Raw genomic sequence first — 25766 nt, 5'->3', positions numbered from 1 at the left:
TACTGCATAAAGATATAAACGTATGAAAATGGTGGGATGGGACTTGCCTTGGGAGGGAAGGAATGGAAAAATAAAGGCCAGGGCAGGCTCAGCAAATAAAACTCAAGCGACTGCACCACTATCATATCCCACAAGACCCGTCATCCACGAAATCTTACTATTCATGGTGGAGACAAGTCCGTCCTAACTTTATCTCTTTGAGGTCCACTAACTCCATTAGCGTGACAAACAAGTTGAACCAACCACATATTAGTAAGAGAGACTTACCAGAATCAAGGGGTTCAACTTCAATGTTTGAAGCAAGGTCGACCAAGAGAATTCTTATAGTAGCATATATGAGAGAGACCAACAATAAGAGGAAGTTCACCCATGCCAGGGAAATTTCATTATGGAATTTAAAAACAATAGTCAACATGAAGGATTCAACTTTGAGCATCAAAATTTATGTTGCTAGACTGTCGACTAAATCTTCTGCAATATATTCATGTTCCATTGAGTGTAGGCCATACTATCGCTCCAAGAGCATTACCATTTCACAGTGTGGAGTATGCGGGAAAAGGTCGACAGCCATGGCTTTTACAGGTTGGAAAGGCTCTGAAATAGGCATAGACTTGGCTCTGTGCCGTGCTAAACCGGCACTACTCATGTTCCTCCAACCTCGGTTGTCTTTCTTCCCTTTCTCAACTTTCTCGGGAGATGGAGTGCAGAGCTCAATGGCATTTGCCACTAAGCTTTCGGGATTGCAAGAAATATACCTACGAAACAGAATGAGGGTCGAATTCAGGTTTGCTAAGAGAGGGAATGAAACAGCCAAAATAACAAAATAAAAAGCTCACAACAAGAACTTACACAAGCCTGCGTAATGGAGCATGAGTTCTTAACACTTTGATCACCTGATTTTTCAGAAAACAATAAATGAGATCCAAGATTACAAGATGAGATAGATTTACATTTAATTTTTTTTTAAACCTATAGGTTTGCAAAAATTAACTGATAGTAGAACAGTGTCTAATACTAAAGCCATCCAAGGTTTTCAAACTGGACCTGTTGTCAAACAGGTCAAACCACCAATTCTCAATCCGACTGCTTTGGCCGGTTCAATTGAATAAATTATTAAAAACCATAAATATTAAAAAAAGAAAAAAAGGGTTCAACTGCTGGTTCAACCAGTTCGTGGGTCAACTGGTCCAACCCCTTGCTCCGGACCAGTACCCAAGCTAATTCCTGGTCCAACTGGATGGACCGGTCTGGTTCTGAAAACAGTGAAGCAATCTAATTTTAGAGAGAATTCAGCGTGGATCCAGAATCTTCAAAATAACTGCTACTTGACAGGGATCAAATTTAACAAGGCAATAATGAAATACATGTCATAATCATAGAGCTTAAAGGAATTGGAACAAATACAACTGCTGGTATATCAAGAGTACAAATACTTACAGTGGGATGAAGTCCCATACGTGGAGGATCAACAATAGCAACAACATTTTTGAATTGTGGCACCGAAGAATTTCCATCTTTGGATGTGGAACTTTCCTGAAGTTGATTTTGGATCTCTTTTCCATCATTTTCTGAAGAACATTTTTCAGGCTCTTGGCACGAGCTCTCTCCATCATTACGTGCATTGGTTGTGAATGTATCTTTCTCTTCACCGGTTAATATTCTTTTCTCACTACTTTCTAAGGCACTTGAAAGTTGACCTTGTTTTTCAGAAACATTGAGGTACTCTTTCAACAGAGACTCTATTACATCCTCAGCCTGTTCCTCATAGAGAGCACATAAATAAATAACGAAATAAAGAAATGCAGTTCGACAACTATACTCCCCCCTTTTCTCTCAAACTAATTAAATCAAGCAAGGAGGCAAGCAGGAAAATCAAACCTTTGAACATATGAATCTACAATTTTTTATCCCATTAATCTCAGCATTCTTATACGCATCTTGAACTGCAGAAGCATTCATTTCAATGCCAATAACCTGCAGATTTTAATGCCGAGACAAGTTCAGCTATTAAAAAGGGAGAATCTGCTATGTATATACAGTTTAACTGAAATCATAATCAACTAGTTTAATACTTCACAAGAACAACATCAACAAGCCTCAGCATAGTAACTCTTTTCAATTATTATCCAACATGGAGCTCAATCTATGTCATGTATTCAGGGATGTAGAGTCTCAATCGTGCATGATGAAGGGAGGGAATTGGATAGTGGTATTACCATACCAACACGATGCGCTAACGTGAGTCCAATCGTCCCGGTCCCACAGCATATATCAAACAGTAAGGTATCAGGACCCAAACCAGCCCACTCACCAGCAAGTGAGTATAATTTCTCAGCAGCAAGAGTATTGACCTGCAATAGAGTTGCAGTTGCAAATTATCCAGATTTACCACCAAAAACGTTTCAACCAGAAAAGAAAGGAACTCAGGCACAAGGTCCTAACCTGAAAAAATGCTGTTGGAGATATTGAAAACCGAAGGTTGCTTATACAATCATGAATTCTAGCTTCTATGATGTTATTGGCTGTCTCAGGCTGAAGGCTGCTTTCCGTCTTCGGGATGGGTATTGAACGCAATGGAGCATCAGTTGGTGCCACGTTTGATATTCCTTGATGATCCTGGACGAAAACAATGACCACAAGGAAGAGCCATTAGATGAGGAGACAACATATGCTACCTGGCTTAGATCACGCGATTACAATGGTAGAGAAAAGAATTATGACTGGATGCAAATTATAAAATTCTGCAGAATACAAAAGAATTACAATGGAACTAGTACCTGAACAACAAAAACATTTAAAGGCAGAGGAGGAGAATTTGCGGCAGCACCTGCTGCAAATGCTTGAGCGAGCCTCTCAAACTCATTGGTTACTTGTGCCTCATCAAGCCCAACTGAGCAAACCTAAGCAATCAGTACATAACAAACAAGTTAGCAGATATGTAGTATATGTTTGTCTAAGGTAGTATATTGGTCATTTTAACTTCATCCATGATGAAAACTTAGTCTACCCACCCAACTGAAAAGATTATAACAACTTGAGGCTTAAGTATTTTCTCCTTCATTCTTAACCAGAGCATTCCCATGCATCTTAATAACAAGATATAGCTACAAAAGTAACCTGAAAGATGAGAATTGAGCTTTTGGAATAGACACAGACCTGAACAATGAGCATGACCTCTGAAATATTGGCCTCAAAATTTTCATCTGCAACCTTCCCAGCTGATCTTCCTTCCCGGACCTTGTAAATTGAAATAGAATTTGAACATATAATTAAACAGACTTTACCACCAATTTGATTTAGTGCAGCAGAACTAAAGGCAGCAATAGTACTAGTACTAGTTTGGTAAATTTGTTATGCTCAAAGCCATTGCTCAAGAAAAAACATACCGTTAACTGACGCCAAAATCCTGTATTTTTAAATCTGTTCCAAATTGGGAAGCTTAAATGTTGCAAAAACTCCTGAAAGATTGAAGCATATCTGCAAGCAATTTTAGAAACATTTGGGCAGTCCACAGGTTCTTCAACAGCCGTCACACCCTCCCTGAAAGGATTATTGTCTTTAGAGGCAAATTCCAGCTAAAAAGAGGTTCCCAAGCAGGTTAGAAGTATTACCTAAAATTCCCAAGCATGAACCCCACAGTTGGTTTTCCCTGTTGAGAATATCCAACAGAAAACTCACACTTATTACGGTATCCATTTACAACTGGTGATTCAATTATACCTTCTACTTCACATGGAAGACCGCCTATACAAATCAAGATTAAAGACAAGCACAGCCATTAGTGACCCTACCATTCATTCTGATTTAAAGAAGAACTGATGGAGTACTTGTTGAACTGCAAATTAAAATTATTATAATCAACATATAAGCTCAATGAGAGGATCAGTTTTTAATGAGTAAATGTGAAACATACCTCTTTCCCTAGACTGAAGAACCCACTGAGGAAGTGAAACACCGTTAGGACATGCTTTACGTGCATTTCTCGTCTGCCAAATAATAAAGGACAGTGAGTCTGATATAATTAATAACGAAAATCATCCTAGCAAAAACAGAGCAGAAGAAAAGCGTTTCTAACAAGTTTTTTGAGCATCTGCATGACAGAATTCTTCTTATGCTCCAATTGATCACCATAAGGCATATGAGCAAGGGGAGTGACTGCATCACGTGCACATTTTGCCTTTGAGGTGGAATCATCAAGTGCAGAACCATCACAATTTGTAGCACCATCTTGTACCTCGTTTGAAGCGATAGAGACACCTGCATTCTCCTTGATCGATGCATCATCAATAGTCTGTTGAGAGCTCAGAGTCGCAGCCATTGCTGATTTCACTTTCCTCTCAAATGGTCGAGGAATGACGTTTGCAACCTTCAAATTCTTGTTGCCAAAAGATTTCCCTTCCAATTCCTTTCAAATTGAACAAAATTTATTATGCCAGTCAGAAACTTACAACATGTTTATGGATCATTGGGTTTCTATATAACTGAAACATGAGATATACCTCAACTGCACTTTTCAATTGTTCTGCATTTTCAAAACTCACAAAACCAACCACCATGCCTTTCTTTTTCTTTGCAGATTTAAAAGTAATTCCCTAGAAGAAGAAAACAATTCATATGAAACACAAAACCAAAAACAAAAAAAACTTCGGGTTACATTCTGTTGCAATTCATGGAATTTATCAAATTATGTCAGTCATGATTGAACTTTAACTATCAACAAACTAGATCACCTGTCCAACTTTGGTAAATTATTTTAATGTAAAAATTGCCTTAACATGCATTCATGACTTACTTTCTAAACAGAGTGACAAATATATTTGGAGCTAACTTTTCATGAGAATTACTCAAAATTAACATACAGGACTTAATTTGTTAATAATAGATCTACGTGAAAATTAACATTAAATTAACTGTGTAAAATATCCAAGAAACTTCAAAACCGTTGATATGAAGACTTCAAAATTAATAAAACACCCTTACTTGTTCACTAAGAAACTTCCTCAAATTATCCCCATGCCATTTCCTTGGCAAATGCACCAAGCATTTACTCAATTGAGGGTCCCCACACTCTTCACCATCCTCCCCGCCATCCATAACCATCTCCGTCATCATAACCTCCTGCTCCTCCTCTTCCTTCGCTGCCACCTTCTCCCCATTCTCCCCTTTCATCGCCTTCTTCGCTCGCTCTGAGGTCGGGTCCCACGTGTTATCCAGACGTGGTCGGAGCTCCTCCTCGCCGTGCGCGTACTTGCAAGTGCTGCCATGAGTGCAGGACCCATCTTGACGCCTGAAGTAAGAGCAAAGGGTGGTTTTCCATAGAGGGTGGGGAGACGAGTTCTGGGTCGGGTCATCGTCGTCCCGCTTGCGCTTCTCTCCGGGGTTGGTGTCGGCCGTTGATTGGGGATCGGACGGCGGGATTGATTCGCAACTAGGTTGGGGTGAATCTTGGCCGTTGGTTTGGGCGGCGGAGTCTAGGGTTTTAGTTTCAGAAAGTTGGTTATTTGGTGAAGCCGCCATGGGAGTTATCGGAGTACTACTAGGTTTAGTTCAGTTCAGTTTCAGTTTTTCTAAAGTGACAAACGTGATTTTATGTATGCCCAAATAAATGGTTATAGGTAAATAAAAGTTAACTTCTTTATTTTGTGGGTTTTTTAGATGATAATAAAAATTTTAATCACGAAAATGAGAATGTTGTAAATGATATATTTTTTATATTGAATTTAGATTTTTTTTTTAAAGAGGCAATTATAATAATCAATTTATAAATTAGAAGAATTTAAATCTATTACAATCTTCAATCAACAAATCTCTAATCGAAACCGGTAGAACTATAAATAAAATGAGCAAAGAGTCCTTTGTATTAGCACATTTGGCTATATGATCCACAACCCCATTTTGATCCTCGAAATATGTCGGACACGAACCTCCCATCTTCACCGCAGCAATTGATGTAATAACCTTAATTCTACTAATTTACTCATCATTCTAAGCATCCTCAACAACTATACGCTCCTCGACAAATCAAGAATCACCCTCCATAAGAGTTTTCTCAGGGATCCTTTCAAGGTCACAAACCAACTATTTCATTGTCGGCTTCAACTCAACCGAATCATGCAAATGATTCCCCATCATCTCATCCGATGGTCTCCCTTGCTACCCCGAAAATTATATTATGAACTCTCAATTGCAACTCTTGAGAGGTGCCACTTTTTTCACTAAATTTAAACATCTCATTTTCCTTTCCATTATGCGCGTGCTTCTATTTATTCAAATTCAATGACACATCTACTAGTTGTATGACTATGTTTTTCCTCGATCAGCAGCACCCACAAGTCCCAGTTTTGATCCATCAACTGGGTCCCAACTCAAGTAGGGCTAATTAGATTAATTAAATCTTAAATTTATACCAATCAACCAAACTTTTTTATATATATTTTTTAATGTATTTTTATTTTATCATACATGCTTTATTATCTTTCCATCAGTTGTATATATACTCACTATTTAATCTAATGTTTTTGTACATTTTATTACCATACATATTATTTCATACATTTTATTACCGTACATATTATTTCATGTGTTATTATGATTAATTAATTTTAAACCATTCATTTCATTATTTATTGTATATTATATATAAACACGCATCTATGTTCTAAATCATGGTTTCACACGCATACACGTGATAGAATTTCTAATTTTATTTAAGAATTACAAAGTCTATCACATGCCTACGCTTGTGGAAACTAGTATTTAAAACACAGAGGTTAGTTTAAAATAATATATAATAAATAATGAAATGTGTGGTTTGAAACTAATTAATAAATTAAATTGTGAGTAAAATAAAATTTAAACACGTTAATACATCATATTAATAATACCAATTGCACTATAGTTATTTATCATGGTGTTGTCATCAATCTTGCGTTGATGATCACTTGAGTTAGTGTCGAGTTAACTTGTGACACAAACTCAATCAACAAAATTATTAATACTTAAAAGTATATTAAATTAAACATGTCAATTTAAAATATTGTTACAATATAACTATCATCGTCTTTCATATTGATCTTTTTATTCTTCAATCTATCATCATCTAGACCTACTCATTTTTTTACCGAGCCCAACTCATGAATAGATCTAATTATCTTCAATCAATATTAAAGCATTGGACTTCGGTGCAATTAATTGCTTCGAATTACAAATTATAATTACAATACTAAATTAAAAATAATATAAATTAAAATTAATCAGAACATTTACATTAGACAATGATAAGGGAAAGTAGGGGTGAATTTAAAATAAATTTAGTATAACATGTATTACGAATTAAATAAATGTGCAATGATGATAAATGAATATTATAATTTTTATCTTGGCATTAATTAAAATGATCTTTCATCACTTTCCGATGTTATTATCATTTGACTATGACTTAGAAGTTTTATCTTAGAAAAGTCACCACTTTAATATTCCGTTATTTTCTAGACAATTCAAACGTACTAATACTAATAATCTCCATATGTTGAATGCTATTTATAATGATAAATCTTAATTTTAACCAAGATATATCTGTAACATTAATTAAATGATAATTTATTTAAAATAATATATATTATTAATAATTAATATCCTCAATTTTATAGTCCAAACCAATATAAACTCTATTCTATAAAAAAATCATATGATTTTATCTATTATTGTTAATAGAAGATTTTATCTATTATTCATAACTGCATAGTTCAAATGAATAAAAACTCTATTATTTAAAAGGTTTATTTATTTAATATTTGTTTAGCAATTAAATGAACATTAAAGAGTGTTCTCGTTGATTCAAATGTTTATTCAAACTCGTGCTTTTATATATATTATAGATATATGATACTAATTTGTATTCCCATGCGATGCGTGAGTCAATTGTGTATATTAAATTTATAATATATTTTTTATTGTTCAAAATTTTAATGAATTTCTTCAAACAAATCATTAATAAATTAAAAAGTAGTGTAATTAAAATTTTAAAATATTTAACTGATTCAGAATCAGTTATATTAATGTTATTTAATTTTAAAATATATAGTTAATATTAAAATAATACAAAATTCATCATAATTTGAAGATTAATAATAATATACTTTAATTTAAATATTAGAATTAATAATTTTTACATGTTATTTATTATATATATATATTGTTAAATTAAATTGTTTTAATGTTAAAATTGTCAGTAATTTGCTTTAATCAATCAACATGATTAACTCTTATTATATTTGAAAATATAAATTTATCAATTTTTAAAATTATATTTTAAAGTTAATAATTTAATATTCATTGATTTTATAACGACAATATTAAAAGTTATTTCAATTAAGTAAAATCTTAAAATTAAGAGATAATTTATTTAAAATTAACTTTATATTTAACATATAAAAATTAAACAAGATTTAATAACTTAAAAAATTTAAAAGAAATGAGTAAAAGTGTAATTTACCCAAATTGTAAATAAGTGTTTCAAATAGAATGTCATGTGCCAGTAAACTCTAATACAAACATTATTATTTATTTCATTTTTTTAACCTCATATTACTATAATATATATATATGATCATGAAGGCACTAAATTGCTCTTGTCTATCACCAGTATTAAAAACTCGATTATCTATAATAAAATTCATTTTCGTGTTTATTTATATGCCCTTAAGATATATATATTCTTAGGTTCTTAAATTATAAAATATTATCGATATTTTGAATTCAAATAATTTTTAAAATAGATGAACACCTTATCAATAGATAATTACTTGGAGTACAATTAAGTATATTTTAAACATGTATAATGTTTAATATAAAATATTATTTAGACAATAATTAAAAAATCGGAACAGCTGATTGAATTAATAACGAAAACTTGACCCATTTCAATGTGTGGGTTGAATTGATTTTAGTTCAAATTAAGTGTATCGGTTTAATTTAAAGTTGTGTCTGATAAATTAAAAATTTAGGTATTGAATAATTAAATATTAAAAAATTTATTATTTTAATACGACATTATTTTGGGTTTGAGTGAATTGAGGTTTCAGGTGTTTGTCTCTTTACGACCATTCAAGTTGAAAGGAATTTAAATTGAAAGGGATGGAGTTGAAGTTTTGGTTGGAGTCAAAATTCACTCATAAATTTTCTTCAGATGTTGGGAATATAAATATAGATAAAAAGGCGTGGGCCAAGTTTATTGAGCCCAAAAGAAACCATGGGCGCCCGATCCGACCCATACAAAATATGATACCAGTACTTAAAGAGTAAACCCTAGGTTGTCCCGATTCTCAGTTCATCCCTAAATTTGATTTTGCAAATCTTTGAATTCCTCCATGGCCAGAAAGCGAAAGCAAAGCTCCTCTGACCCAGAACCCCCGAAAATAGCGTCGGAACCTCAACCGGTCCAAGAAAAACAGCAGCAACAACCTGTATACATATCCGAAGATCCGAACCCGAACCCAATCGTGGACGAAGAACAGCAAATACTAGAAGTGGAAGAGGAAATCGAAGAAGAAGTAGAAGTAGAAGAGGAATTTGAAGAAGAGGAGGAGGAGGAGGAGGAGGAGGAGGAGGAGGAAGATGACGAGGACGACGAAGAAGCGGAAAACGAAACCTTAGTAGGTTCATCATACGCGGCCGTCTTAAATGGAGCACCCAGAGAAGCGGGTCGAGAAGATGAATCCGACGACGAACCGGTCGAGAAAATTCTAGAACCGTTCGCTAAAGATCAATTGATTACCCTTATTAAAAAAGCGGTCGAGAATCACCCGGATTTTATCTCGTCGGTTCGGGAGTTCGCGGATGCGGACCCGGCCCATCGGAAGATCTTCGTACACGGGTTGAGTTGGGATACCACTGCCGAAACCCTTACCGCCGAGTTTTCAAAGTACGGCGAGATCGAAGAATGCAAAGCGGTTACTGATAGGGTTTCCGGGAAATCGAAAGGGTACGCTTTTATTCTATTTAAACATAGGAGTGGGGCGCGGCGGGCTTTGAAACAGCCACAGAAGAAGATCGGTATTCGAACCACTTCTTGTCAGCTGGCAGTGCAAGGACCGGTTCCTGCTCCGCCTCCCACTGGTCCACCGGTTTCCGAGTATACCCAGAGGAAGATTTTTGTTAGTAACGTATCGCCTGAATTGGACCCGGAGCATTTGCTTGAGTTTTTTAAACAGTATGGGGAAATTGAAGAAGGTCCAATGGGGCTTGATAAGCAGACAGGGAAACCTAAAGGGTTTGCTCTTTTTGTATATAGGTCGGTCGAGAGTGCAAAAAAAGCATTAGAGGAGCCTCATAAGAATTTTCAAGGTCATGTTCTTCATTGCCAGAAGGCCATTGATGGGCCAAAACAGACTAAAGGTGTTTCTGGTGGGCATCATCAGCAGTATCAGCATCATCACCAAGGGCAACATCAGAGCCAGTCTCATTACCATCATGCTAAGAAGGGGAAGTATTCGACTGGTGGGTCAGAGACTGGTCATTTGATGGCACCATCAGGGCCTGCTGGAGCTGGGTTCAACCATGGTGTTGCTGCTGCTGGGTTTAACCCTGGAGTGGCTGCTGCTGCACCGGGTTTAAACCCTGCTCTGGGACAAGCTTTGACTGCGTTGCTCACTTCACAGGGAGCTGGTTTGGGGATCGGTAATCTGCTTGGAGGGTTTACTGGTGCGGCTGCGAACCAGGGAGCACATGCTGCCGGTTATGGGAATCAGGTTGCAGGAGGCTACGGAAACCAGATGGGGGTGCAGGGTGGGTATCATAACCCACAATTGGGGCAGGGCGGTGCTGGTAGGTCTCAACCTGGTGGTGGTGCTCCTTATATGGGCCATTAGGTAAGCCCCAAGGTAAATGTATATAATTTCGTGGTTACTTTTATATCATTTCTATAGCTATTGATTTGCATGCGTAATTGACCGTCAAAAAACCTAATATAATTGACTGACTTGTGATACTGTATAAAGCTAATCATGATCTCACACTGTTTGAGATGAGTAGTGTCTAGGAGCAGGTTATGTAATTTCTAAGCATAAAAAGGAATTGCATAAAAATGTAGTACAAGCTTGCTTTGCCTTTCTGAAAGCACATAGGTGTTTATTCTGTAAGTTCTAAAGAGTTCAATTGTTGATTGCTTGAGATGACTTGTGTTATATTGTTTGATATTTTAACTTTAAAATTAATTGTTTATAACTAGTATTAAGCAACTGAAAAAAAGCTCTTAGTATGTTTTAACTTTTGATTTAATTGTTTAACACTAGTTTTGCAAACTAAGTTTTGTTGTTTGAGAAAGATTGGTCGTCTTAAGACTGGTATATTGAGTCTTAGCTTATCTATCTCCACTGACTTGAAGGGTTATTATCAATTTTCATAATCATCAACATTTTGTTTAAAATTCATTCATAATTTAGTTCCTTTCAAAGTTAAGAGAACAGCATCTCACTTTATTTTATTTATTGAATTTCATTTTGTATTCTTGCATTTGCTGCACTAGAAATTTTAGTTAGTTAAACCATGAAAACAGTCTTATTTGGTTTTGCCTAAGATATGAAATTCTAGTTCATCTTTATCATGTACCATTTTTCCATGAATCTTTTGTTTTATAAACTCTTTTTTATGCTTCTATTTATTGTGCAGATTCTCTCATAGATGCATCAATCATTTTTTTTTCGACTCTGGTGATTCTGAAGTTACTGGCACTCTTTGCAAATGTGGTCTTTAAATTTGTAACAAAAGTCAACCTCAAACCTGTATTTTTATTTCTATTTAGAACTCTTTCCCCCTCACTTGTTTTAAAAAAAGATGTACTATTTCAGCTTGGATATTCGTTTCTTGAAAAGTGTTGGGGAACAGGTAGAATTTCCTCGCAGAGGACACAATTGCTGTTTTCAGGCTTTCAAGTGTTACGCAAACAATGACCTTTTTTTTCTTTTTTGAACATTTTCTTAAATTGACAGATGTTTTATGGTGACTATTTCTTATATGAATCAGAATGTTTTTAATTTAGTTTTATGCGAGACAAAACTTTTCCAAGGTATTGTTACATTTTCTTGGTTTCTTGTGATTTTTTAAACTAGTTTTACCTTATCATAAATTGCCCTTTTTTTTGCTGGCGTTCCTCAAGTTTAACTTCATATAGATTGCTGTTTCCATTACTTTGATGGTAGTCTGTGTAGCATACCAGATTGTGAAGTCGTTAGCTCCAAGTATTGGACAAAATGAGATTTCGAACTGCAGGTACAATGGCTATATATGGTCCTGACCGTTGCTTTCATGCTTTAGGCTTTGCTTGGTATGAAGAATGGAAAAGAGTGCAGATGGATATTTTGTTAATCTAATGATTAAGCTACGAAGTATAAAATGATTATGGATCTAAACTATTTGATTAACAAATTTTGCATCTTCACTCCTTTTCATCATTCGTACAAAGCAAAAGCCTTAATATATTCCTAACTTAGGCACCCCCAGCTCCTACCAATCTCCCAAGTTCCCAACCCCTTTCTCCATATATTTCTCGGTGGTTGAGGATCCTTGCCTTCAGAATGAACAAGTGGAGTTATTGGTGTTCCTTTCTACAACGACTTGTGAACTGGCACCTTTGTCTTCAATGACAATTGTTTGTTCACGTAAATTATTTTGGTCAACATATTTTGCACTCGATTCGAGATGGGGAATGGAACCAGCCAACATGTTTTGAGGATGCTCTGACCTGTTGTTTATTGTAAAAATAAACACACAAAAAGTGCCCAACATGTCTGGAAATTGTGCCTTCATCTTGTTTGAGTTGATAGAGTTAAGATTCATTAGGCAAAGAATTTGTTGTTAGGTGAGTTGCTGGGACCCGACAGGCAAAGGATCTACTTGTTCCAGGTATGGAACTGGTCTTGGTTGGTCCTCATCCCTTTATGAAAGAGAACTGTCTACCTGCCTGCATCTTTAAATTGGTTGCCCCTAATATTAATGCCTTCCTTTATATACATATGTTTATACGGAAAGATAAGTGTTAAAGATAGAAAGGAAATCGATTTGTGCAGGTAATGTTTTCATCGTGACAAAGTGCAAAAACAAGGCACACCATGCATTGTAATCACAATGTCATGGCATTACAATATATTGTAATTTTAGAACTAGAGATAAAAATTTTAATGTTTTTGAAGATGGAAAGTTGTTTAGTATTTGTTTAATTTAATTTCTTTTTATTTAGTAGGAAGATGTGTATTCTAGTAAGATATAAAAATTTAATTTAACAAAATTTCTTATCTATGAATTAATTTTAAGTAAACGACTGTGATATGGTTTTAGAATTTCATTGACTTTTTAAGTAGCATACTAGATTCTTTTCTCATAAAATGCGGTTTTTTTATAACTTATAAAAATATAAAAGTTTAGAAAGGTAAATTATAATATTATGTTAAAATAGAAAAGATAAAACAATATGTTATATTTATGATTCGTGATAGGTGCAAAACATATCCTTATTAAAGTTTTATATGGTCGATATTTTTAAATATTGATCAATTTAGTAACATGATAAAAATAAAGATTAATATTGAAATACAAAATTGAATGTCTTTGTTCATCTATACTAAAATGAGTTGGTACGCTATGTGTGGGCAAGAAATATTTTCCAAATGAATGATAGGTTATAATGTAAAGGTAGTTATTCAAATGAAAGTGTATAGAATACTTTAAATTATTATTTTTTTAAAAATAGAGTTGGTGATATAAAGGTGTTGTTTGATAAATTAGGAAATAAAAGTTAAATTTTTAATGTTGAATGTAATAAACATTAATAGTATGGCATTTATTGAAAATTAAGTGTTGAAAATGATATATTATTTGATAAATATAATTTTAAAAAATGAGAAAACTAAAATGCCAAATATTAAATAAAAAAGTTAACATCCAAATTAATAAAAATATTTAATTTAAAGGTTTTAAATGAGAACATTGAAAATAATATTTTATAAAAATATAAAAGATAGAAACTCTTAATTTAAAATTTGTTTTTTTTAAATAAAAAGTTCATAGTCATTTTTAATCAATTTGGTATTCGCTGTTTAGTAACACCACCTTAATTAAGAGTTAAGATAATAGTATAGATACGTTGAAAATCTTTTGAATGAAATATCAAACAAGTCCTAGTGATATTAAATCCAACGAGTATTAATAACATTTAGCTGTTCTTTTGTATTTAATAAATAAATTAATATTTAAAATATAAAATGTTTTTAGTGAATGGTTATTTTATTATTAAAAATAAAATAAAATTAAAAATATAAAATTAAAAATTTAAATGAGTAATTTTTTTCTTCATCAAAAGGCGTTACGGATCGAACAGTTCACTTGGGTTTAATTTTTAAATAGCGTTGACTTGATTTATCATTCAAAATTTAAAATTGGTAAAAAATAAACTTATATTAATATTTATATATTTTATAATCAAATTTAAATAATAATATTTTTATAACATTTCTACATTCGTTTTATTCTATTAGCGTGATTTTAATTTAAACATGTTTCAACATGTTCGAACTCACGCCCTTCTATATTGATATAAAAGGATATTAATGAAAGTAAAACTCATAATTTGTTTTTTTAAATAACTATAGGTAAGTTTTTTATTTAATAAAAAAAAAAACCTATGAGCCATTTCTAAATATATAAGGCCAAGGGTCTCTTCTTATAGAAACGGATCCGGGCCGACCCAAAAGCTCTGAATCTAGGGTTTTTGATGTGACCCATCCTACGCAAAATCTATCCTCCCAAGCCACGTTTTCTTTTCCTACTTCCAATCCAATTCTATTTCGTCTCCAGCTATATAGACTGCGTTAGCTCAAGTGTGTAAATAGTGAAAACTTGCCCTGGCAATAGTTATTTCTCTCTCAATACTATAAAACCAAAGCAAAAAAGTAAAGCAGACATTCATGCCTTTGTTGGCTTTTTGAAGTTTTTAACCCTCACTAATCACTTTTGCAAACTTCCTTGGTCTCTCTATCTGCAACTGTCAATCTTTCTCAAATACTTACCCCAAAAAAACCCCACTTTTTAATACTGTTAAAAACCCACCCCAAAACCTTTGATCTTTTTGAATAACACCTTCATTTAGTGAATCAAAGAGTGCTTTTTTGTTTGTTTGTTTGCTCTTTTTTTTTTCTTGTTACGAATTGAATTGATTTACTGACTTTGGGTTGTTTTTTGGTTTGTTGGAGAATTTTGGTGGGTGGTTGTAGAGATTATGGTAATGGCTGATAATGAAGCAGGGGATGGTCATAACGAGGTCAAGTCACCATGGAAGACTCCTGCAATTGATGGGGAGAAAGTGGGTGATGCTCCTGTTATGGGTACCCAATCTTGGCCTGACCTTGGTGGGAATCAACAAACCCCTCTAAACAACAACCCTCAGGTTGCTGCTGATGTGTGTGCCCCAGCAGCTCCACACCCATCAGTAGAGCAGGTTCGTCATTGCTTTTTGGGGTTTATTTTTGTTTAATTGGTGATTGATCGCTTTTAGGAGTGAATGTATAATTTGGATGAATTTGAAATCTTTAGATGTAATTTGAGTTTGTTTTGGTAGACTAAGTGTGTCATGTGGAATTATTAGGTTTAATGTGGTCTCAAATGGACAATTTGAAAGACCAGGTTTTTAGCCTCTTATAATTTTGATTTGAATATCAGTTTATCTCCCAACCCTTCAGTAGGTCAGGTTAGTCTTTGCATTGGTGATTGATCACGTTTATGAGTGTGAAATTTGGATAAATTTGATCTAGCTTTAGGTGTAATTTGAGTTTGTTTTGGTAGACTAAGTGTGTCTTATGGAATTATTAGTGCTAATGTGTGTTTTTTTTTTTTTTTTAAAAAGGACAATTTGAAAGACCAGGTCTTTAGCCTCTTTTACTTATATATTTCATTTGAATATCAGTCAATTGCTTTCTGGTTTCTTAAATTTCTTTGATCACTTTATATCAATTAAAAGTCTTCTAGAGAGACTAAGCTATATTGACTAATGAGCAATGACCACCCTTTCATGACCTCCGGTTGTTAGACATGTTAAAAGGATGATTGTAGGAGTTGTTTTCACATGTCAAGAAGAATTGAAATATGTCAGATGAGTGTTCTTAATAAACCTTTGTGGAATATAACACTTCCCTTTGAAGAATTCCCTACATCATTGAGCCATCTCTGATTCTCAGTCAGTCTGGTTGTCTGTGTTTGCTTCTTCTTTGCATTTTCTGTTACCTTTATGTATGATTATATTGCGGGTCATCATATTGAGGCATGATATATTTAGTTGTTGCCAATGTACTTCTTTTTTTCTTCCTTGCAATTAAGAAGAAAAATTGAACAAATTGTTGTCTCAGTGTACCTTAATTTTATCATCTTTCTCATTTTTTGGGTCTTTCAGAGAGCAGCTGGGCAGCCGAAATCAAATGGATCTGGAAACCCCAATGCTTCTTATAAGCATTCATCAGCACGCCATCAGAAGTCAGACACTAAACGCAATCCTAATGCTGGGCCTCGTTTTCCTGTACCTTTACCTTATTATCAACCACCGGTGCCAGCTGTTTTTCATCCTATGGTACCTCCACCACACATTGCAGTTCCTGGACCCGGGTATGCTTACCACCCTGTTCCTGGACCTTTTCCCGGTATTGATCCTCAGTTGGTAAAATCTGGATCTGAGACAACAATGCAAGCCTTTGGTCCCCCAGTTCAAGGTGTTGATGCCAGCAGAAATATGCAGCTTCCTCCCAGAGGAGATCCCAATGCTTATCCTGCCAACTTCCCTAATAGAAGACCCAATGTGCAAGAACCTGGTGGACATTTTAATCCTGGCTGGAACCATCAACGGGCATTTAATCCTAGAGAACCCATTCCCATGCAGCCAGGTGTTGGACCGAGATCTTTTGCTAGACCTCCATTCTTTGGTCCAGCTCCTGGGTTCATGATTGGTCCAGGTTACCCTGGTAATATCTCAATCCCCGTATTTTTGTTTAAAACACTACAACATGTTTCATTACTTCTTACTTTGTCAAGCTTCCTTGCTGTTTATGTCTGCCAGCAAGGTAAGGCGTGTATTTCAGCCTCTCGGATGATACTGCCTTTTGTTCTTTTTTCAGCTCTTGTTTTGTATTATGCCTTTCATGGAGTAAACTCCTTTTTATTATGACCTTCAGGAGCTTTGTGCTATGTGCCTATCGCTCCTCCAGGCTCCATTAGGGGACCGCATTCTCCACGCTTTGTTCCATACCCTATAAATCCAGAGACTACTGTGCTCCCTCCGGAGATGGTAACTTTGAGGGCTAATATAGTGAAACAAATCGAGTATTATTTCAGGTGAGGAAGGCTTCTTTGCCTCCTATTTATTTAATATCTTTTTTTCTGGGTACCGCAGTCTAGAATTGCTTCTAAATTCCTCCACTTCCCCCATTTATAGATGCCATTATCAATGTTGGCATTTATGGGTATTTTTACTTAGTGCTTTGCTAGTAGGTGATTGATTCATTTGCTGTAAATCTTTGCACTTCCAAGTCTGATTGTGCGCACACGTTATTAATGGGGCCACTGAGGGACAAGAACTCTTACATAAAACTGATATTGTGGTAGCCACTTTAGAAAGTTTTCTATGACCTCATATCAATTATCTTTTGTATGTCACTGGAGTTTTTGGTATAGCAATCATAGTCTTAGGTATTTGGCATAAGTTTCATGCTCCATGTAATTGGCTCACATTGAGAGGCCAAAAATATGAACTTTTTGATTGTTTTTCATTAATGATTGCCGTAGATTTAATTGTTTTTCCAGCGCTACATAATGCGCATATCTTTGTATTAGTTGTTGACCTTTCTTACCCTCTTATTTTTTTCAGTGATGAAAATCTTCAAAATGACCATTACCTGATTTCCTTGATGGATGATCAAGGATGGGTTCCAGTCTCCACGATTGCAGACTTTAAAAGAGTATGTTAACTCACTACTACTTAGCTTATATGGCGGCGTATGCCACTGCTGTATTTTGTGTCGTTGGGTTTTTTTTGTTTTATTTATGGTTGTTGCATCATTAACTGATTGAATAGATTTTCTATCATCTTCATTTTTTTTCCTTAGCCTGAGAACTAAAGCTTTTGTGTGGTTATTTCACTTTCTGAGTTGCAGGTTAAGAGAATGAGTACTGACATACAGTTTATCCTTGATGCTCTTCAGAGTTCTAGTACTGTAGAAGTGCAGGTTAAGACTTTTATTTCTCTTTTGGGTCTACTGTTCTGAAATTTGATCTTTTACTAATGTATGCAAGTTCGGATCAGGCCACATGTTCAATTCTGACCTCTGAATTGATATACTTTTATCTTCTCCATATGGTTAGCTTTAATTTACCCATTGAACCAAATTCATAGTAATTTTGGTTAGCTATAATTATGAATCGATGGTGGTGATGGTGCTTATTTTCATACCTTAAGGTTTAAATTGTGTCTTATCTGTCATTGTTGTGTGGGTACATTGGTTAGTGATACTGCCTTTTGATGCTATTCTTCAGCTCAATGACCTTGTCTCTACTTGGTAATTGATATTATAGGGTGACAAGATACGAAGACGTGATGAGTGGTCCAAGTGGATCCCAGTTGGTTCAACAACAACATTGTCGTCGGAAGCTCAGGCTACTCAGTACCAACCAAAAGAGAATGTTACTGATTCCTGTGGAAATGATCTGAATGAAGATAATTCAAAGGACATCTGTGAAGAAAACTTCAATATTCCTTTGGAAAGTGGGAGCTTGGATCATGTACCAGCTGAGGGAAATCATGCAGAAGTGATTTATAAAAATAACAGAAAACATGCAGCCGTGCAAGTTCAATTAGATGGTGAGAAATGAGCATTTTCTGGTGGAAATGGTAACTTGAACAGGAAATTAACTGTTGATTCCAACATTAAATTCTCAGATATTGATCAGTTACAAGGAATTGATCGCATAAGGTTCAATTACCACAGAACTGAAAGTGTGGAATTATCGCCAGCTGTAGTAGTACAGAATGTTGCTGACCTGTCAAATGATTTTGCACATACATTTATGCTGGATGAAGAGCTGGAGCTGGAGCAAAAAACAACAAAAACTCTTTCTGCATTTAACAGGTACTAGATTGTGTATGTATTTAATTGGCTTATCTCTTTCAGTGTTGAGGTAGGAAAATTTTTGCATCTGAATAAAGGCTTATTTCGATGCTTTCAAATGCTAATAATGATCCCTTGAACATCTGAATGGCATTTTTTTTTTCAGACTGGATGAGGAAGAGGATGACGTGGTCAATGATCAGGATGTTCAGAGACTTGTGATTGTTACCCAGGTAATGTCTTACAGCTCTGTATGAATTCTTTTTCAGCCTTATTATTATATTTAATGTTTAAAGATTGGTGCATCGGAGCATCTAAGTTTGTGTTTTTACTTAGTAATTTATAATAGTTGTTCTTACTATCATGACCTTCAATAGTATCATATTGATTGTTCAATATCATCAGAGAAGATAAGAATCCCCGACTTATATTTGCTATCCAATGGAAATCCAATTCAAAAAAGATTATACATATGTATAGAAAAATTACCCCATCTAAATCAGTTTTTTCACAGGCATTGAATTTATGAAGCATATACATGAATTATGTAATGCTTCCATTTTGTGAAGTTGAAGCATTCTAAACTTCATTCAAGAGGGACTGTGTTCTTCCTCAGGTGAAATTGATGGATAACTTTTTTTTCTTTTCACATCGGTAGTGATTTAGCTTTTAGAGACATTAAGAGCGAATAGTTGGCTCTGCTCACTCCTCTCCCCTCCTCTTTAGGGGTGTAATCAAGCCGAGTCAAACCCGAATAGTGGTAAGCTCAAGCTTCACTTGAAATTCAAGGCTCGAGCTTGATCAAACATCAATTTCTAAGCTCAAACTCAGCTCGAGACTTAATTGAGCTACTCAATCTCAAAAGCTCGAGTTTGTTTGTACTTAAAACTATTTCTATATAATAAGGGTAAGAATGTCATTGCATAATATAAAAATATATTTAATGAAAAGCTTGATTAGGCATGTGAACCGTATGGTGCTCGAATTGGGCTTTGATCAATTGCTCGAGCTACTTGAGTTGTAGCTCGGCTCAATAATTCCTGAATCAAATTTGAGTTCTTTTCAAGTCAAACTCAAGTAGCTTGCGAGCATCGGTGTCTCATTACACCCCTACTCCCCTTTCATCTCTTACCTCCCAATTTCTTCCACTTTTTTTAATCTTAATTGGGACTGGTATGTTCTCTCTGTTTTTAGCTTATGCCTGTAAGCGTATGCTTTCTTTGGGTAATGTTTTACTTGTATTAAACTGTAGAGTGGTTGTGGTTCTATTTTTACGGAACATATCTTTTCTTCTGATGTGCAGAATAGTGGGATAACTGAAGGATCAAAAGCTGGTGCAAAAGATTCAAAGGCCATATCCAGTGAGCTTGCTGCTATGATAAATGATGGTCTTGTCTTCTATGAACAGGTTGGCACTAGTTTTTTCTAATTTATTAATAAATTTCTCGTTTGCTGTTTTATTTTCTGTAATCTAATTATTGGAACATGATTGTTGCAAGCAGGAGCTGAAAACTAAACGATCTAGTCGTAGAAAGAATAATTCTAATTATGAAAATAAAGACGGAAATCCAAGGTCTCCAAGGGGTGCATTAGGAGTATCAAATCTGAAGACGGGTGAAAATGCTGCTGGGAGCAGTAATCTTGAAGAATCTGGAGGATCGAGTTCCCGAAGGAAGCAAAATAAAGGCTTCTCCAAGCAGCAGTCATTCCATAAGCAGAGATTTTTCTCCGGCAATTCAAAGAATCATGGAGCTAGTCGTAATTCCATTGCAATAATATCAGAAAGTCCACCAAGTAATTCAGTTGGATATTTCTTTGGTTCTACTCCCCCAGATAGTCACGGGTTAGTTATAAGTGACCATTTCTTCACTTTAAATATCACGACTTCTGTAAGTTCTTTTTGCTTTCTTTCAGTAGTAACTTCCTTTACTTTATAGAGTGCAAGAATATAGACTTGTTACTATAGGTTTCAAATATAAATTAAACCTAATTAAATTGACTAGATGATGAGATTTTCCCGAGTTAATTGATGTCTAAGCTTCAATTTTTTACAGCCCTAGGCAGCCTTCGAAGTTGAGCTGTTCACCACATGGGACTCTTTCCAGCAGTCCACCAGTCGGTTCCTTGCCAAAGTCATTCCCACCTTTTCAGCATCCAAGTCATCAGCTATTAGAAGAAAATGGTTTTAAGCAACAGAAGTAAGGAATGGTGGATCTTTTCCCTAATATATATGTATTTGTGTATACTTATGCTCATCATGACTTGATGAGATTTTTGTTGCACGAAAAAAATATACTTTGTGGTTTGTTCTTGAGTCCATCAGCGTGGACTTGTACTTCCTTACAGAGGGGAGGGAACGATGGAGAGAGAGCACTTGTGAAGAAAATTTGGCTAATTTAGTTATATTTTTACATTCAGGTACCTAAAGTTTCACAAGCGCTGCCTGAATGACAGGAAGAAGTCGGGAATTGGATGCAGTGAGGTTGACTTTATATTTGAACTTTCTGAGCTATTAAAGAACTGTTTTACATTAAATGAAAAAGCCACTATTGCACATCTTATATTGTTTAATCTCCGTTACAAAGAAATGAGTTGTTCGGTTTCTTTCCATTTTTTGCCCCATTGTTACCATTTGTAATCACTGTACCTTAACGGAAGCTGAAGCCCTGAATATGTGTTAATGTTTAATAGCTGATTTATCCTCGTATACACATATATATGGTATTCCTAAGACTTCATATCTGTTTGGACATGTTTCTTGTTTCTTTAAATCATATCATCATCAATGCTGCAAAGCTACTATAGCTAAGCATTTGAATGCATTTTTCCAGTTGTTAAGAAATATAACTTTTCTAATGGTTCCCCTTGGTTATGCATGCAGGAAATGAATTCACTATACAGGTTTTGGTCGTATTTCCTCAGGGACATGTTTGTCCCTTCTATGTATAATGAGTTCCGGAAACTTGCTCTTGAAGATGCAGCTGCAAATTACAATTATGGGATAGAGTGTCTTTTCAGATTTTATAGGTAACATTGATGGTTATCCAAAAAAAAAAGGATAATTTTGGTTCATTTTTAGTTGTTTTCTTTACTTCTTTCTTTTCTATATGTGTACTGATTACGTTCTTCGTTTTTTTCAGTTATGGTCTAGAGAAGAAATATCGAGATGATCTTTATAACGATTTTGAACAACTTACCCTTGATTTCTATCATAAGGGCAATCTTTATGGCCTTGAAAAATACTGGTAATTTCCTTTTTTCGCCTAACATTTATGGCTTTGAAACGAGCGCTGCATGCTTATGTTTGAAAATGAGTATGTAGAAAAAGAATCCTGATTCTTGGAGATGAAATAATATTTCGGTTTCTTGCTTACAAATCTAAGGCTGTTAATTGAACTAGTATTTACAAAATATCCGGCAGGGCATTCCATCACTTCCGAGATCAGAAAGAACCGATAAAGAAACATCCCGAACTGGATAGGTTACTGAGGGAAGAATACCGGCGATTGGAAGATTTCCGTACCAAAGAGAAGAATACTAGTAGCACAAGAGAGGAGCGCCATTGATGAGTGACGTAATTGATCCCTAGTGTTATTGAACCCCAATTTTGACAAGCAACTCTGATGACTGGATCAGAGAGTAGGAAGGAGTTCAAGGTCTATATGAATTATGATTTGGTTTATGAATGCAGAGGGAAGATGAGTTTTGTGTAATGTATATTGGAAGGGGGTCAGATAAATTCTGGTGCGGCTGCCGATTCTGGAGGCTATCCATTTTTGTGTTTCCTGATATTTGTGTAGGCTTTTTTGGCTCGAGGGTATATCTTTTTTTCTTGAGTGATCTGCCAAGCTTGTGGAGATGCCATGTCCAATGGCATGCCTGTGTTTTTCTTTGATCATTTTAACTTCCCCCTTGAAATTGTTGTACATAAGGGAAACTGGACAAGTTTCAAGTTTTAAGCCACCCACCCCCCCAAAAAAAAAAACCAAAAAAAAAAACGTTGTAAAAAACTGGTGGAAATTGAACAATAAGAGATTTAATTCTTAATCTTACACTGTAAATCATTTTCTTTCACCTCGTTTTTACTTGCTAATATGAGATCATATATATTTGGTATGGTAAAGGTTTATTGTGGACGAAGTTGGCTGGATTTTATTTATGAATTACCAATGATTGGCTTTTTATTGTTTTGAGGTTTCTCCGGCATGCGTTTAGATGCATTTACTAGATCCCTTCTTTGTCGGGCAATGTGATGTCTCTCCGTCCTGTGCTGAGATCGCAAAGGTTGTTATGTATCATGATGTGTATGCTACTTAATCTATGATATTTCTTTCATGATAATAATAAGTTAAAAATGTTGAGGGCTAGAGACGGTGGCCGGGGCTGGTAGGAGTCTTGGTCCCTTAAAATAGAAAATTTTTTATTTAGGTCTTTTATAGTTTATAAAATTTTAAATTAGTAATGATAAAATTATATTTTGGTCCTTCAAAGTGATAAAAATTTGATTTAATCTTTTAAAAATTATGAAAATATAGACTACTAAAATGATAAAATTATATTTTTACTATTGCAAAAATATTCAATTTAGTTTCGCCTCCTAAAAGTTTTTTTGAACTCCGTCACTGGCAAGAGATGGAAAGATTTTAATTAGGATACAGGTTTATGCATCATAGACTCATAGTACAAAAATCTTTATTTTTATACTTTTAAAATGACCGCAAAGATCCTCTACTTTATAATAACAAGCAAAATAGTCCTTTTGTAATAGCAGAAAAGAGATTAATTTTTGAAGTGAGCTTAATTAAATTATGTGACTTCAGTTTAAAATATAACATGAATAATTTCTAACTAACACGACACGTCAATCATATTCATTGTAATTTAATCGGAACCATTAAAGTTAATCAATGAATAGAGTATGGAATCAGTCGACCTAAAATAATAATTCAAGTTATGCTATAATGAGTTGGGTGAATATACCATCAATAAAAAGTTCACATTATATAATTATCCATTTTAATTTGATAATTCAACTAAAATATTTTAAAGTTTATATCAATTTAAAATATTAACTCATAGTTTAAGAACACCTGCTTGTTGAATGAAATAGGGCTGAGAAAAAATTAAGAAAATAAAAATAAAATGTTTAATTTTGGTTTGATTTTATCAATTTCGGTTTAATTATTATGATTCAATTCAATTTTAGTATATAAGATTAAAAAAAAAGCTTCTATTATCCAAACCGAATAAAATTATATTTTTATTTAGCTTATAATTAGTTTTAAATTTTATATTTTATAACAGAAAATAAATATTTAATATATATACATATATATAAATGAATGAAAATAACTAAAAGGGTATATATATTTTAAACTTTTAGAAACTAATAACTCGTAAAATTTTGGTTTGATTCAGTTACCTTTAGTATTTAACTAATATAATTTTTGTAGATTAAATCTTAATTCGATTAGCATTGACATTGTTGCCAGTGCGGGAGTACGTGAGTACGAAGGTTAAAATATGCTTCAAATCCCTATATAGTTCATAAATTTGAAATTTAATCTCCCTACTTTTATTTTTAAGAATTTAGTCACTCTACTTTTCAATTTTAAAAATCCAAGTCTAGTTGCTATCATCGCTAAAATTCTTTTGTTAAATTTACTGGGGTGACATTTTAATTTTTTTTTAAAAAATCATTTGATATACTAATGTAACAAAAGAAATACCGTTGAAAATCTTGATGTGGATTTTTTCTTAAAACACCCATTAATTTTTTGTTGTTGTTGTAATAGTGTTCTTAAGAAACAAATGACATCAACATTGTAATTGAAATAGTTAATATTATTAACTATTTAGGCTAACTAATGACATTACAAAAATAGAGGGACAAATTATCTCAAAAATTAAAGGAAAAGGACTCAGTCTAAGTCTCAACATAGTATAGGGACCAAAACTAAAATTTGACCATTTAATTATAATGTAACAAAGGCAAACCCAAACAAGACCGTTATGGCATTCAAATTATATATAATCATGTAATACTATAATAGAAAAGTTAACAATATTAACTAATTAATCTAACTAATAAATTACAAAAATATAGAGATAAAATTATTTTAAAATTAAATTATAAAATTAAATTTCAAATTTAAGCATGATAAAGTAACTACAACTGAAATTTAACATTTTCATATAGTATAAAAGAAAAAAATCACATACCCAAATTACCTTCATTTTATATATAGTTTTGAATTATTAAATTAATTCCTGTTAATATTTTATATATTAAATATTTAAAATTTAAAATTTATTTTTTTAATTATTATTTTTAACATATTAACTTCAGTAGTTAGATGGTTAAATAACAGTAAAATAATCTTTGAGTTCTAAGTTTAATTACTCTTCTATGCACATTTATATTTTTTATTTCATACCGTTTTAAGCATTTTTTATATTTTTAATTAATGTTTTAATTAATAAATATATTGTTTTCAATTTTTTATTTTAATTAATAACTCTTTTATTTATAAAATCAAATAATTATTGTAAATTAGATAATAAAAATATATTTTGATAAAATTGATATTTATCATTTTTGTTAAATATATTTTATTTTTAAAAACATCA

General features: G+C 33.7%; 3 protein-coding genes across 4 annotated transcripts; 2 read left to right on the top strand and 1 right to left on the bottom strand.

The window, feature by feature from the left end:
• Window positions 1-352: 352 nt before the first annotated feature.
• On the bottom strand, window positions 353-5595 carry LOC105788934 (zinc finger CCCH domain-containing protein 24). The gene is made up of 14 exons (XM_012616030.2): window positions 4981-5595; window positions 4500-4592; window positions 4076-4405; window positions 3914-3986; window positions 3612-3744; window positions 3387-3540; window positions 3157-3237; window positions 2778-2900; window positions 2443-2616; window positions 2217-2351; window positions 1879-1974; window positions 1438-1755; window positions 850-893; window positions 353-755 (listed from the first exon to the last, which is right to left on the bottom strand). The coding sequence occupies exons 1-14, from the start codon at window positions 5515-5517 to the stop codon at window positions 509-511; spliced, it is 2538 nt and encodes an 845-aa protein (XP_012471484.1). The 5' UTR covers window positions 5518-5595; the 3' UTR covers window positions 353-508.
• Window positions 5596-9306: 3711 nt separating this feature from the next.
• On the top strand, window positions 9307-12036 carry LOC105788933 (UBP1-associated protein 2B). Of its 2 annotated transcripts, none has more exons than XM_012616027.2 (2): window positions 9307-10868; window positions 11668-12036. In XM_012616027.2, exon 1 carries the CDS (start codon window positions 9369-9371, stop codon window positions 10866-10868), a length of 1500 nt encoding a protein of 499 aa, XP_012471481.1. In that variant the 5' UTR covers window positions 9307-9368; the 3' UTR covers window positions 11668-12036. The 2 variants fall into 2 exon arrangements, with proteins under 2 accessions (XP_012471481.1, XP_012471483.1); XM_012616029.2 differs by having other exon boundaries at window positions 9307-10880.
• A 2904-nt stretch (window positions 12037-14940) lies between these two features.
• On the top strand, window positions 14941-23210 carry LOC105788932 (la-related protein 1A). The gene is made up of 15 exons (XM_012616026.2): window positions 14941-15487; window positions 16436-16997; window positions 17208-17367; window positions 17900-17990; window positions 18186-18257; window positions 18604-18889; window positions 18968-19157; window positions 19303-19369; window positions 20440-20544; window positions 20639-20979; window positions 21191-21334; window positions 21555-21618; window positions 22018-22163; window positions 22277-22381; window positions 22558-23210. Exons 1-15 carry the CDS (start codon window positions 15269-15271, stop codon window positions 22700-22702), a joined length of 2697 nt encoding a protein of 898 aa, XP_012471480.1. The 5' UTR covers window positions 14941-15268; the 3' UTR covers window positions 22703-23210.
• Window positions 23211-25766: the final 2556 nt, after the last annotated feature.

The sequence above is a fragment of the Gossypium raimondii genome, chromosome 2, assembly GCF_025698545.1.
Source record: "Gossypium raimondii isolate GPD5lz chromosome 2, ASM2569854v1, whole genome shotgun sequence".
NCBI lineage: Eukaryota > Viridiplantae > Streptophyta > Magnoliopsida > Malvales > Malvaceae > Gossypium > Gossypium raimondii.
The sequence above is the reverse complement of the archived record's forward strand: the minus strand, read 5'-3'. Positions and strand labels throughout refer to the sequence as shown.